This window comes from Pteropus medius, unplaced genomic scaffold (assembly GCF_902729225.1).
Source record: "Pteropus medius unplaced genomic scaffold, Ma_sr-lr_union100, whole genome shotgun sequence".
In the NCBI taxonomy this organism is placed as follows: domain Eukaryota; kingdom Metazoa; phylum Chordata; class Mammalia; order Chiroptera; family Pteropodidae; genus Pteropus; species Pteropus medius.
In genome coordinates, this window is record NW_024349519.1 from 7414530 (window position 1) to 7430278 (window position 15749).

The 15749-nt window shown below is 34.6% G+C and overlaps 1 protein-coding gene across 2 annotated transcripts in view; it reads right to left on the minus strand.

Moving 5' to 3' along the window:
- Window positions 1-15749, minus strand: part of LRRK2 (leucine rich repeat kinase 2) — a 114393-nt gene that overhangs the window by 21792 nt on the left and 76852 nt on the right. For both annotated transcript variants that reach the window (XM_039882305.1, XM_039882306.1), the window contains 8 exons: window positions 15321-15508; window positions 14265-14419; window positions 13086-13232; window positions 12755-12946; window positions 11937-12083; window positions 10993-11093; window positions 8123-8313; window positions 3100-3260 (listed from right to left, as the gene is read on the minus strand). In XM_039882305.1, coding sequence (XP_039738239.1) covers window positions 3100-3260; window positions 8123-8313; window positions 10993-11093; window positions 11937-12083; window positions 12755-12946; window positions 13086-13232; window positions 14265-14419; window positions 15321-15508 — 1282 coding nt within the window. The remainder of the gene's footprint in view (window positions 1-3099; window positions 3261-8122; window positions 8314-10992; window positions 11094-11936; window positions 12084-12754; window positions 12947-13085; window positions 13233-14264; window positions 14420-15320; window positions 15509-15749) is intronic.

The following is a 15749-nucleotide window of genomic DNA, read 5'->3' on the forward strand; positions in this document are numbered from 1 at the left end:
CTGTAGACCAGGAATAGTAATAGGGCCTATGTCACAGGGTCATAAGGATTAAATGAGATAATCAACCCATGCAAAGGACTAAGCACACTGTTCATGTCACAGAAGGGTTTATTCTTATTACCATCTTCTCTGAGACAACAGTAATGAACCCACACTCACATGCACACAGAGTGAATGCACCACAGTATGGGTTAGTATAAAAATTTAACAAATACATAGTATTTTGTTTCTCTAGACATTTTCAAGTTAAAAGTTGTAATACTAACAGGAAGATCCATTAGAAGTAAAAGACAAAGAGATGATTAAAATCATATGAAAGGGAATGATTTTATTTTCAAACATAATTGTTTCAGGGGAAGAAAAGTTTTATGATGGTGGTAGCAGTGGTGACAGTTACTGTTATTTAAAATTTGAGGCTGAGTTTAGGGCTGAGGTGATTAGAAGTGGTCTAACAATAATAAATATGGTAATGATAAAGAGAAGTTCCAAGGTACTTACAATATACTAGGCAGCCTGGGGAAGAGAGGGCAGAACAAAAAAGATCAAGCTATGGGTTTTTCTGTCATGATCTTTCTCCATATTTATGTTACCACACATTGATACAGCAGATTAAAAGGGATCAGGAACAAGAATCTGGCTTGGTATGAAGAATAAGTTGGGTATTGAACTTTAGACAGGCTATGACTAAAATTAGCAAGTCAGATACCTAAAATGAATGGCCATGAGTTTGAACAGAATTGAACAAAGCTGGCTGCGAGCTGGCTCAGCCTATGGAGGGCGGTGGCAGGCTTGAGTACCAGGGAACAGTCAACAGGAAGCAGAGAGATATGTTGTCCAAGTACGTGCGTAAGACTTCAACAGCAAGGTTTCTATTCCACAAATAGAGGGACCAGTTGGCAGGTGGAGAGGAAACAAACTACAGACCCAAGCTGAGTGTCCCAGCCCAACTTCATGTCACATGAGCATAATGAGCAGATTTTCCACGAGAAGACCTCTGTACTGTGCCAACATTTCCTAGGTGAGAGTATATGAGGCCTGTGGAATTCTACTTTTTAAGATAAATTTTTTAAACCTGAAGTTGACAATATTTGCTGTTCATGGTCCCATCATTTTGCTTTGTTCATTTTGGTTTTTTGATAACTTAAGATTGAATATTTAAACCTCTTTAAAGACATGTTAGAGTTGTATGTGGTCAGGAGAGCAACTATAGGATTTAAAGCCAAAGAGCTCTGGATTCAATTCACATTTAGATTGAGTTCTTATCTTGGCCTTCTAGCTGTACTACTTTGTGCAAGTTACAAAATCTCGCTGATCCTCAAGCTTCCTCACTTTACAGATGAGAAGATAAAAGCTAACTTTCAGCCCTGGTGTAAAGAAAACATACTATGTGTCTAATGGACCTGGCACTGAGACTGGTATGTAGTAGGTGCTCAAGAGATGCTAATTATTGTTTTTATTATTGAAACCCAGAGACACTAGCAGCCAGAAAACATACTTTGAAATGTTTATGAGAAAACACATTCTACTTCCAAATGAGAGGATATATATTTGGAGAAAAAATAAAATCTGGAGCCATCAGTTTCTCTAAGTACATAAATTGGGGTGGGCAGGGAATAGAGAACAACCTCAGATCTTTTGCCTAGTCACATATTCCCCTAGAGTATTTTCTTCCATCTTAGGCAAGTGTTTTAATTGAGCTGCAATCTTCAAGATTATGTAAAGTCATCTGTAACTTTATTTACAAGTATCTAACTATATAAGACTTTTCTAAAGATAGAGCTGTCCTCCCTCAACAGTTATCAACTCCTCTATTTTTTATTTCCACTCAAACTGAAATCTGAAAGACAAGATGTCTGCACATGTCACTTGCCCTATCATTGTTTCTTATTAATCGGAACCTGAGATTCTGATGAAACTGAGACTAGAAAAAGGGAAACAGGAGCTGGGAAAGTGAGGAGAGACTCCATGGGGTAGATAGCGATGTGGAAAGAACGTGTCTGAATGTTAAGACCATGCAAACGCCAGAGCACAGGAAATGGAGTTCACTGTATAAAGTTAATAGTAGAAGTAATGGGGTTATTAGAACAAGCATGACAGAAAAAGGTTGGGGATAACTCTAAAAGCAGCATTAAAATCTAAGGCAAGAAGATGATGCCTGTGATTTCTGGAGACCGTAGACATAATGGTATCCAGAACAGGTATGTTTCACTTTACATAGTAACCATGACTCATCTTGTTATAAATAGAGAAGCTATATTATTTTTAACTATTGAACTATTAACAACCTATAAATAATGAAGAAAGAAAACTGAAATGCAGGGTTTAAAATAAACTCTTGTACCAACCTATAAGAAGAAAGTGTAACCAAGAGCTGCAGCCCCAAAGCCCCCATCTGAAACTCTTGGAACCAGTGTATTTAGAATTTTATATATTTCTTATTTAATAAAGTTAATAATGCTCCACAGAACATAATTACATAAATTTTCAGTAGGGTCAGGGCCAGCATCCTGTACTCAAACACATTTATATTTCTGCCATGAAACATCACATATTAACAATGATTGTGAGAAATAAAGATCATCATAAGCACCAAGTCCATTTGGGTCAGATTTTGCCACCTAACCAGTTATTAAAAGAAAAAAAAACAACTTTAGGTTTTCAAATTTCTTTGGGTTTTGGAGTCATGAAAAAGGGTTTGTGAACCTGAATTTGGTTTGCTTCATTTTTAGGTAAGTTTCAGAAGTACCTAGATTAAAACTGTTGCTGTTCCTTTTTACCACTTCCGGAGTATGTGATGTTTTTAAAATCCAACTTTTTAAAATCTAACGGCAAAAAAATATTCTTTCTTTTTAATTTATTTTTTCCCTGAAAAATTACATTAGTTGACTTTTTGTTGTTGTTGTTCTCCAGAATATAATGATCAAAATCACAATGTACTAGTCACAATTACTCATACAATAAGTTTCTGTGCACAATGTGATAGGCTACAGTGTTCTCCTGATTCTCCTGAATCTTCACAAATCTCCTGATTCTTCACAAATGAAGACACTGGCTTATCCCTCTTGACAAGGGGATTATCAAGTTAACCTTATCACCCACCTGGTGTGCCCTCTGATGTTTTTATCCCCATTCTGCAACAGTACTGGGCAATCCCATAGTCAGCAATCTTTGCAATGATGGCAGCATTGGGATACAGGGTGAAAAGCAGCACGTTGTGGGGCTTCAAGTCACGGTATATAATCATGTTCGAGTGGAGGTATCTGCCAGAAAATGCACAGACAAGCTTATTGAAATGTGATTATATTATTATAAGTTTTGTCATGATTTCCTTAAATATGTACATCTACCATACAAATTTTTAAAAATTCTGTGCTGTGTGACCTTCAACATTCAGAGGTATTGTAGAAGGAGATCAAAACATACAAGTCCAATATTACAAAGCAAGCTTATGCTTTAAAAAACAAAACAAAACAAAACAAAATCAAAGCAGGTCAATCCTGATAAGTGAGTAATTTAAACTTAAGGCGCAACCACTTCAAAGTCCCAATTTTTGGAAACTTTTCTTATTACTTAAAAGAAATTCTGAATTCCCTCAATGATCATATGAATATTTTAATTAGTTTAAAATGTAAATGTGCTAAATAAGAGTTGATAGACTTTTGTTCTAACTCTCATTTATTTAATAGTTTTGATTTTCCACATACAAGTTTATCTCAGATTTTTAAACTCTATTTTATTTCTCTTTGGCTATTTATTTTTTTCTGACTAAAATGCTTCCTAATCTTTTGGAAAATATTTTTGACTTTTTCAATAATAATGAATCAAAAGAAAAGACTTTTCTAGCTATCAATACTGTATCCTTTTAAATATGTAATTTATTTTAAATGCAATTCTATTAAAAATTAAAGTTGACAACATTTTGGACTGGGAGCTGAGATGATGAATAAAAACACTATCTTGGGAAAGGTGACTTGGGTGATTTTAAAGTCTTTCTTTTAGAGACTGACCCATTCGACCATAAGCAGCTAGAGTTAGATACTGACAGTAAAGATTAAAAACTAGTTAACACGAAAATAAAGTTTTAATCTCAACCAGGTCTTGTCCATTTTGGAAACATGGTCAGAGAACTACCACTGTGCTCCAAATACTAAAGTAACTCTATTAACGTCTTCCTTACACATCTGCTAAATTCAGTTTAAATCCTTTGTTTGTTTGTAGCTTTTGGTTTGGTTTCATATTCTATCAGTAAATATTTACGCCATTACCAATCACTGTGACAGGGATTAGGAAGGGTAGAGTAGCAGCAACACCCTGAACTTTCCATTGCATGTTGGCCTCAAGTGCATGCATCATTTAACTACATCAATTAATGGAGCAGAAGATTCTTTCTCTCCCTGCATGGAGACATTTGACATTAGGCCTATTCATTTCAGTATACATATTTTTGGCTGAAAAATAAGATAAATGTACTAATGAAGCTGACCTTAAAGAAAGAAAAATTTACTAAGGGCTTACTGAAAGGCCATTAGCTACTCTTGCCCTGCTGAAGAGAAAGCTGGGAGATTAAGAAGTAAAACATTAGAGCCAAGTCATACATAATTGAACAGCATCCAAATCCTTCATAATGAATGTCTCCTTCAGAATATTTACAGAACACGGACTCTCAGAAAACAAAGGTGAAAAAAATAGTTGCAGTTAATTTGAAATAATGTCAGTGGGAGAAAAAAATTACCTGGGTTAGTTAAAATGTTCAATTACAGAATTTAATCTTAAAAAGTATAGTTTTAATAACAGAATAGCAAAATAGCTTTTTGAAATATTAACAAGTGCAGATCTTGCCTTACTGAAATAATTCGGCCATAATTTATGCATTATGTGACAATGAGCGTTACCAAATATTTTAAAAACTAGTGTAAACACAGTTAGTTATTCTTAATCGTGATTATCATCAGTATATCTCAAGGGGTCACAATTTAGAAGGAGAGGCAGGGGCTAAAACAGGGGTGCACACGAAACATGGTGTGCGCCAAATGCTAGGGAAGCCAGAGGGAGAAAAGCACAGAGGTAAAGATAGAAAAGCAGACTCTCCCACTAGACTATACATTTTCAGCCTTGAGAAGAGCAATACAATCTCTACTTTTCCCCCTTCAGCACCTAACACAAAGTTCTGCATGGAGTGGACTCAAGAAACATCTTTATGATACAGTTATGTTTCATTGTGGAGATGGTATGTGAAAAAATTCCAAAGGAAAATGAGTTCTCTAGGCAGATAAATTTATGGAAAGAGAGGAATAACAAATATAAAGATAGACATGGATGTCAATGAAAAGTCAAGACCTTCAGCATGGTTAGGATATAGAGTTAGGGCAGTGGAGAGGCAGGAGTCTAGAGAGGCAGGCAAGAGGCATAAATAAAAAAAAGACTTTTGTTGCTATGCCAAGAAATTTGGATGTACTTTGCAGATAACTTGGAACTACTGGAAAATCTCAAAGATAATTAGATTTTTATTTTAGAAGAAATACTCTGATAATCCCCTTGACCAAGGCAGCAGTAGTGGCATAAAAATAAATGAATCAATGAAAAAGATAATGTAAAATAGCCAAAAACCTGGTGGACAAATGGAAACTTACTTTTGGGGGAGGGAGTTGGTCTGAGTGTGACTACAAGATCTTCATTAGCAAGTATAAGATACAAGAAAAAAAAGAGATTGATGGTAGGAGGAAGTAGCAGAGAAAGTAAATTCAATTTTGAATATATTGAAACATATAAACATGGGAAATACAGGTGAATTCATAGGTACTTGAGAAGTATGATAAAGAGCTCAAAAGAGCAGACTGAATTAAAGATATAAGCTAACAGTTGAAGGCAAGACTGTGGAAGAGAGAATATTTAATGTGAAGGAATTTTTTGTATGTCACTCCAAATAGCTCAATCATTTAAGTGGCTCCACAGAAATGTGATTTTATTGTCTCTTTCTACCACTGTAGTTATAGCTCTATGCTAAAATATATTTGGGAAGACAAACCTTAATACTGAGTTTTATTTAATGCAGCTATAAGACTGATAGCTACTGAAATCTACTACCCTCTTGAGCATAAAATTCAGAAAGCTGTCTTGGCATTATGCCAAGAACAAATAAGGTAAATTATAGGAAAATATGCTGAAATTGTTTTTAAAGTAAGGTCTCGGAGAACTAGGATAAGTTATTTTAGAGATGAGGTGTTTCAAACTGTGGTGAATAAAAAAAATAGCAATTCTTCATTTTATAAATGAGCACTTGGGGTATTATGTGGAAGAATTAGGAAAAAACTGGGATGTGTAGTTAGTTAAATTAAAGAAAGTGACCTAGACAGCTCTGAAATACATGAGATGAATCTGCACCTTGTCTAGATTAATTTAACACAAGGTTCCCCCTGGTGTTCAAAAGTAGATATATCAACTCAAACCCAAATCTCTGCATTCCTGTTTCATTTAATAATCTGCATGTTTTTTCAGAGGTTTCTAGACTCTTTCATGAAGGGAAGTTTTATGCATTTATTATATTCTCTATACATTATTAAGAGTTGTATCTTCCAGGTTCAGTTTTGCTTGTTTGTGAGCAGTGTTTTTTTGTTTTTTGTTTTTTTTTTCTTTACTGTCCATTCCCTTTACATTTCTGGATACTGTCCAAAAAGAATAGACACAGAATTTCAGAAGAGAAGGAAATATGCATCCACTGTGTGACTACTATGGCCAGGCACTGTTTTCTTCCATTCTACTTTCTCCCTCTCTCCTTGATGCCAACATATCTTTACTGAGGATCCACTGTCCTAGGTGCTGGGGATGCAACAATGAGTGAAATAAAATGTCCCTACTATTGTGACACTTAGATTCTACTGGCAAACACAGACAATTAACAAAAAAATTTTTAAATAAAAGCATAAAGAATACCAGTCAGCAATAAGTGCTATAGGTAGTAGAGACACCTGGTAATCAGGGACATCCTCTCTGAGAAGATAACTGAATGAAATAAGAAGTGAGCCAAGAGGATATCTGTGGTCAGACGTTGCTGGCCAAGAGATGAGCTGATATAAAACCTCTGTCATGTTTAAGAAACCTCAGGAAGATAAATGGCTGAGCACAGTGACCAGAAAGGGAGGTAGGAGAGGGTTGAAAGAAGGAGATGGACTTGACCCAACTTCCATAGTAGAAAAATCACTCTGGCTGCTGTGTGAAGAACAAACTATATGGGATAAAGGCAAAAAAGCAGGGAGGCCAGTTAGGCAAGAAGAGATGACAGCAGCTTGGACTCCAGTGGGAGAGAAGTTGTGAGAAGTAGCTGCATTGAGATATATGTGACAGCAGAGCTGAAAATATTTGTCTAAGAATTAGGTGTAGAATACGAGAGAAAGGAAGGAATAAAAGATGACTATGAGGTGAAACAAATGGATGATTGTGGGGAAGCAGCAAAGGAGGGGAAATCAAGAGTTTAATTCAGGATGTCTTCGATTATTACAAACGCGCTCGAAACATTTCTCGTTAATTATTAGTCACAGTTTATAGACTATTTTTTTTAAAAAAAAGAGAGAATCAGAGATAAAAAGTCACAGTTACTAAGCATGTGGAGTAGTGATTTATCCCTGTCTTTGCGATTCTAAAGACTGTGGCCCTTCCACACTGCTATGCTGCCTCTCTAGGGCTGTCCAGCTGCTGCGCTGGGTGTCCCTCCGAGACACATTACAGCCCTACAGAACAACCCAACTCAAATCACTCTAGTACCCTTCACCTTTCCTTATTATAGAATTACCCATGATAATTGACACTTTCTTTGCTACTTTGAAGGCTAATCATTACTTTTTTAGAGGAGGCAGGTCAAAACAAAGTTAAGATCATACGTCGGTTCTAGAGCAAGACTCCTGGGTTCAATCTCTACTACTACTAGCTATGAGTTCCCACATGGTCTTCCTACTTCTGTTTTTTAAAATTTTAAAATTTAATCAAGGAGATGGTAGTTTTCACCCAAATTATTAGTGAAATGTTACTATGGCACAATGTTATTAAGAAGGGCTATTCTCAGAGCCTGGAAGTTTGAGCTAATACTTGTCATACACTGAATAGAAAACCACATGACCTAATTAATTACCTCAAACCATCAGCCACATGCAGTGCAATCCTGTGCTGCAAGGTTCTTGTGAGACTGGCTTTGTCCTGCTGAAGCAGGCGATCCAGGGAGCCCTTCGAGGCCAGCTCCATCACCAACATTCGAGGACGAATTCCAGCTGCCAGCAAAGATATTAAGCTGGGATGGTGGAGGTGGCAAAGCACCACCAGCTCCTGAAAAAGTAAAAATCATTTAAGATAAATACAACATCAGCCCTGAGTATCTCCTTCCTTAAGTGCCTCAACACTTTGAGCATGGTTTTCTCTGGATTAAATTATAGCAAACATTTCATTTCTTCTTTGAGCTTTTTTATATTTCCCACATTTTCAAGAATAAACAGCTGATTTTTAAACTATTTTGAATTAAAATTTTAAGTTTTATTTCTCCCTTTTCTTTGCTTTTATCAGAACATTTAATGCACATAGAATACGCACATGTGGTCAAATTGACAAGTCATGTCAATCTTATCTACTGATTCCTAGTTAGCCACAGGATCCTTCTTAGCCCAGGATTCTGAGCAGCCACTAGTAGCCAACTGCAACTGCCATGTGAGGTGTAACCTGCATATTAACTCCAGTTTAAGGACTAGGAAAGTTTACTGAGGGCAATTTCTGAGGCTTCAGAAATATATGGAATCACTCTTTCCTGAAAATGACTTCCCTTACTTGTAAATTAAAATCCCATATACCTACACAGCTTTCATGGCCTGACCTGATCTGGCCCCAGCCTACCTTTCAGACCTCACCTTGTTTCTCTCTCCTCTTCATTTACCACCTCTCCGCCACACTGGTGTTCATTCAATCCCTGGCACATGCCCAGCTCCTTCTTTCCAGCCATAGGGTCTCTGCCCTTGTTGATCCTGCTGCCTAGAAATCTCTTCACCCTTCACAGAGCTAAAGGCTTCTTGCCATTCGGATCTTGGCTCATATATTATCACTTCTTCAGAGTGACCTGCCTTAGACCACCCTTACTAAAGCAATCCTCAGTTGTAATCTCTCCATAATCTCTGACTTCTTAGAGACATTTTAGCTTGAACAGAGAGGTCTCCATTCTGAAACAATCCTTTTTCTAGACCACATCATATGAAACTTTACAATCACTTTTATGATATTGTTGTTTTTTAATTCTATATGCATTTTTATTCTGCATATTTCACTTTACTCTGAAGATATAATTTATATGAAATTCATAGCTAAGGCAAAATTAAATTGATTTGTGCAGAAGCTCTGTTTCTTAACAACCAGCTTCAAAGATCAACTGCATTTATCAGGAAACCAAAGTGTCGAGAAATCTGCCAGCTAACGAAGAAAGGCTGAATACCCTGAGAGGAGATTTTCCAAAAACAAAAGCTTCAGACTGCAATCATATATTCTTAGTAGATAAAAATACTTTTTCGTCTATGTCTGATTAGCTCAGTTGGTTAAAACTGATGAGAACAAATCAAGTTAGTTCCGTTTACTTTCAGACACAAGAAAGAAGCCAAATTTTCTACCCTAGAAAAGCAGCTCACTGAGAGAAAGTGAGCAGGGGAGTGTAATAGGTTGGCTACAATTCATGACCACCGGTAGAATGACCCTCTAAATGTAGCATCAAACACTGAAGTTTTTAATTTTCTTTTCCTTTTTTTTTTTTTGAAGAAAAAGCATATTATGCACACTCTACTGTTTCTAGTTTTTCAAACATTTCCTTGGTTCAACCAGCTGTTGATGCACTAATCAGACCTGTATATAATTTTAGTGCTCTGATTTCCAACAGGGTTCCTTGAGCACATTACCTAAAAATTGAAACATATATTGAAGACTAATGACCTAGGCTGAAAAAATCAAGTTATGTAACAAATTGCCTACAGATTTGAAAGAGATTGCGCCCAAATTTGATTCATAAACTTGCCTCTATATACAAAATGTTTATGAACTTATTCCTAGAGCTATAGTATAACTTTTGATACTAATAATAAAAACTACTACAGGATATTCTGCACAGACATAAAATTATTTTTATTATTCAGAGTAACTAAGATATTGTAACTATGTATTTTTTAAGTTTACATAAGTTATTTAGATTCTGATTCAGGTACAAAGTATTTTTTTAATAAATCAAGAGAAAAAGAAAGAACAAACATAAAAACAATTGAGTTCTGGTATAAGATGCCAGAATTCACATTGGATTTTACCTCTCCTCTTACCCTTTCTCTCTCCCTCATTTCTACTGTCAGGAAAGACTTAGAAAAATAAATAAATAAATCCCTACCCGTATTCAAAACAAGAGCGAGTACTGGAGTGACTACTCTCAGTTATGCATTCAACATCCATTCATCTTTGTTTCTTTCTAAAAGTACTTTAATTTTTGCTGAGGTAGCCAACTCTCACCTATGCAGCCCATGAATTTTAGGGGGAATTGACCCCAAACATAGTGATTGGTTTAGTAACACAGTCCTCAGCCAATCAGTACACAGCATTGCCCTGAATGTAAGTGCTTGTTGAGAAAAGAACATGTGACTTGACTGAGGCCAAAAAAAAAAAGTTTTTAATGGGTTACTGTGTATGGGTTTTGGCTCCTTTGAAATACAAGACCTCAAAAGAGGTATCCTCTTTTTTTCTGTACTTAAAGTATATAACTGTGAAGCCTAGAACAAGAATTCTCAGAAAACTGTCTTTTTCTTTGTTTGCAACAAGAGAATCAAAACTTTTTTACTCCATGGAAGGGGGACAAAGTGGGATTTCATAATTAAACTCTAGTAAACTTTTTTGGAGAATGTCATCATTTTGCATTTTCACAAACATATGAAATACAAGATTTCTAGAAGATTAACAATGCATGATTTAATGTAATAATGTAATTGGATTTCTTACTTGTCTTAAGAGTCTAAGTGATGTATGTTTATTAAAAATCTTCACAGCCACTTCTTCTCCTTCATAGGCTGCTCGATAAACTGAACCAAAACTGCCATCACCTTTTGAAAAAAAAAAGTACAAAGCACATAAATTAATCTGTCCAAGCAGAAAAATTATGTCTGTTGTAATTACGTGTTGTATACTTGAAGATAAATCTGACGCACTTCTTTCGTTGAATCATCTCCTTTAATGCTTCCTCTTCCTTCTTCCACTCCATGATTTAAGATGCACCTAAAGATTTTGTCCCTAGTCTTCCTATATCTTTCAACTACACACTCCCATTCAAGTACTTCATTCACTCCTTAACTGCGTCTATCTCTATATGTAGAGAATTTTCACATTTTCATTTATATCCACAGCTACCTCCTGAACTCTATTCTATATTTATAATTTTGTGTTGGAGATTTCTACTAGCATGCTCTTCCAAATTTCAACCACATTTCATCAAAAGCCACATTCATCATCTTTTCTCCAAAACTCTTTTTGTGGTCATTCCAGAGTCAGAAATTAAAAAAAAAAAATAACTTAGCTCTTTGCCCCATGCCTAGCCCCACAGCTGTCAGTCCACTTTGTCTTTTTGAGATTGAAAAATGGCTGCATCACTCAACTGAAAATATCTTTATTTGCCTCCCCTTCCTCTGGTAACTAAAGCAAATGCAAGGACACATCTTATAAATATGTGTATTCCCACTGTCATCTCAAATCTAGTTTACAAGAATGAGTATAAAGCAAATTCCAGATCTGTAATTACTTTAAAATACATCATTCCAAAGGGGAAAAAATGTTATGACAAATATATGAGGGCATGAAAAATCATGATAATATGATTATATTTGAATATTTTATAGATTATAAGGAAAAACTGCATCCTAATTTTCATTTTAAACCAACAAAAATAGTACCTAAGAGAAACTCTGGAGCTTGTTCAAATTCCAATTCGTCACTATTCAACATAATATTTCTAGGCAGGTCAGCCAAAATCAAGTCAGGAGCAATCTGAGATATTGGAATGGTGAGCCTTGGTTGATGTGGATTTACTAGGAGGTCTCCTGAGAAGTACATGAAACATTAAAAAAAAAAAAAAAAAAAAACTTTAAAGGACGTGTATAAATTTGCACTTTTGACTTTCAAAAAAAATCATATATCACATATTTTCTATGAGTTCTAATCAGTCTTTTAGATTGTCTTATCAATCCTATTTTTCTCTAGAAAATCTGAGAAAGTTTTAAAGGTTAAATTAATATCTATGTATTGGAATTTTAAAAACTCATTCTTAGGTTCATTCTTTAGAAAAAAGAATTCAGAACTGCCTTAGACTACTCAACATCTGACTAAGAAATTATCTATTCTCCATTTTTACCACATTTATGGAGCACTTATTATATGGTTCACATGTTCCTAAGTTATTGCCATGTGTCATCTCTTTTAATACTTGAAACAATTCTATGAAATAGGTTCGGTTAGTCTTCCCATTTCACAGATGAAGTTACGTTGATCAATGTGCCAGTATTCACACCCTCAAACCAACACTCTTTTGAATCTAGAACACGAGATCTTACTGGTAACAAACATAATCCATTTTTCTGAACTGTCACTGTAACTGAATGTAGTATCCTCTAAATTATCTCTTATGGATAAACATATTTTCTACATTTCTTACAAAATTCCACAAATACTGAAAGATCACTTAAAACCATTTGTAAGCTGTATCAACACATACCTTCTTCTGCTTTCTTTATCAAGTCATCAAGTAAGATTTTTTGATGTTCTTCACCATCATTGAAACTATATAATGCCCATTTCTTCAACAGAGTTTCTCCTTCACCACAAATATCAATCTCTAATAACCCAGGAAACCATTCTTCCATGAGAGAATCAATGTGGTCCACAACTTGACCCAAAAGAATACAGCCTATATAATCCAAAGAAGAGCTCATCAACACTCTACCTGACCTTTATTCTGTTGCAAAGCTAAAAAAGAGGAACTATAAAGTTAAAAAGTTTAGATTTCTTTAGTGGTACATTTCAAAATTTTACATTAATTTCCTTACCTTTTCTACAAGAAGGAACTGTAATTTTTAAGAAACTCTCTGGGTGATTTTCTAAGACTTCAGATCCCACCAGACAGTAAGCTTCAGGAGACCAATTCAAGTAGATGCCTTGTCGCCAATACATTCTGTTTGGGCGAAGTGCTCGTTCTGAAAGAAGTTTAAATAGACCTAAGTGTATCCATTAATTATTAACTACTCCATAAAATAAAGGGGGAAAAAATCTTTATACACAGCCCAAGTGAAAGTAATAGAGGTACATTTGTTTTGAAAGAAAGTATTGGAATAATTATTGATAGTCCTCATCCTTAGCTATTAAATGATACTAAATATTTTATCCTTAATTTTGCAATAAAATAAACAAAATCCTCAGTAGATAAGTTTAAGAAAGATTTCAGGTTCATGGTGTCAAATAGTTTAATATGTTTAATAGAAGACAAAAGAGAATCCTCAATAAGTTCTCACAATTTTTAAAAAGAAGTTGATGGTCATACTAAAACCAAAACTTCCTGAACATTTTAATGCAATGTAATTACTTATATATGATTAATTGCAAGTAAGATAAGGCTTATTTCAGAACCCAGTGACACCTTCATAAAGCTAATTTTTAAGCAAAAAAATGTTTCTAATATTTTCCCTTTGGAGCCCTAAGACCGTTCTTTCTTACAAAAGGAAGAGCTAGAGTTAGGAATACCCATTTTTATAAACGCCTCAGGGATTGTGCAGCTGAATAGAGTTATTACAGTCTCTATGCTGAATGGTCTGAATGATCAGGATATTACACTTGTTGAGTAAAATTCCCTGACTTTGCAGTGATGACTTCTAGTTTTTCTTTGTTCGTGTATGTGTTTAAACTGATGACTCCTAGTAATCCATCTTTTAAAATTGTTGCTTCTAGTCTGTTTTGGCTTAGAAAACAAGATATTCATACTTACTGTAAATGAGTCTAAAATATGAACAAATAGGCTTTGAGTGAAGACCTGAGGAATTTTCTTCTTGACAAATTCCATAAACTTATATGAGTACATGTGTCTTTATATATATGGCCAATCTGAGGTTTATGAACTTATTTTCTGATTTTCAGCTGCCTTATAAATAAGTAAACTCTGAGAAAATGACATATTAATTTTAATATGCTTTCCCCTAACTTTTCTAAATATTAACTCTTCAGTATATACATACCTCTGCCTGAAAGCATGTAAGGTGAAATTTCAAGTAATCGATTGATTAATCTCGACCAAAATCCCATTGGAAAATAAGGCATTTCATATAATCGAATGATAATCTCGGAGTTCTCGCAGTGGGGAAGCTCTATCACAGGCCTGTGGTCAGACAAACTAAAGGGAAAAAAGGGCACCATCATGATATAGCTTCATAGAACACCTAACCATGTTGACCAACGTGCTTTACTCCTTAACATGGATGAATTGATGATAAATATTCTAAGCAATTGCATTTTTCATAATGTTCTTCTGCTGCATGCTCTTCTTATTTTAAAAATTAAATGGTTATTTAATCAATTCGAATGCATGCTCAGATATAGTAGATGCATGAAATTTTTTTCAGCAATCCTATTTATATTAATAAATAAATAAACACAATTAGTTCTGCATAGACAAGTATCAAGGGATTACATGAAACTTGAAAAAAATTGCCTGTCCTAGAAAAAAGTATACATCTATTTTTAGAATTGACTACATTCCATTAATCAATGCAATTTGCACTTTTCAATGTCAGATTACTTTACAACATTCCTCCGGGTGATTATAAAGCAATAAGAAAAATTTATACAATACAGGGCTAGAACTTAGGCCTCCATTATATTTCCCCTCTTCTCTGAAAATTCACTGCCATAAATTATTTTAACACCCTTGTTAAAAACTCAACATCTCCCCAGAACTTGTTTAATATAATAACTCTCTCAGTACCGTGTAAGGAGACACACATACACACACATACATGCACATATACAAATCTTCACTATTTACTTTTCTTAAATAATTTAAGCAATAGTAAACCAAATAGTAATTATATACATAAAATGTTTTATTATATCTTTAAAATGTCAAAAAATGTCTAATTTTTATTAAAAGTAAATGTATACTTTAGAAGAAAGTTTACATGAGAAGCAAAAAATTACTTAGTACATTTATCATAGATCAGTTATTTTGACAGTTAAAACAATATAATAGATAGTGAGTTTCCACAGGGTAATTAAATTTTTAGGTTTTGGTTTACCTGCTTGGAACCAGCAAATATTCTTCTCCTATTGGCAAGGCAATTTGGAATTTTTCTAGGAGTTTAAAGTATTGGTGCATGTAGTTCTTTGGAAATTTCTTTTTCTTTGAAAGAAATTTTTCCACATCTCTACGTGAGATAATTCCTTTAGGATATTTTGGACAGCCTTCCACTTTCACTGTCAAAATCTGAAAGATTTAAACATAAATAACCACTGGAATTTATTTTCTGAAAAGTTTTGAATTTAAAGCATTCGTGTCACCTTGCTCAGTGAAAATAATCAGAACACGTTTAACATTGTCAAGTATAACATAGGACCTAAATTTCTAGCTATCAGCCGTGTAGCCTAGAAGGCCAGTGGGGCATCCACTTTCCTCAAAACAAACAAACAAACAAACAACAACAACAATTTATTAAATTAAAGGAGTG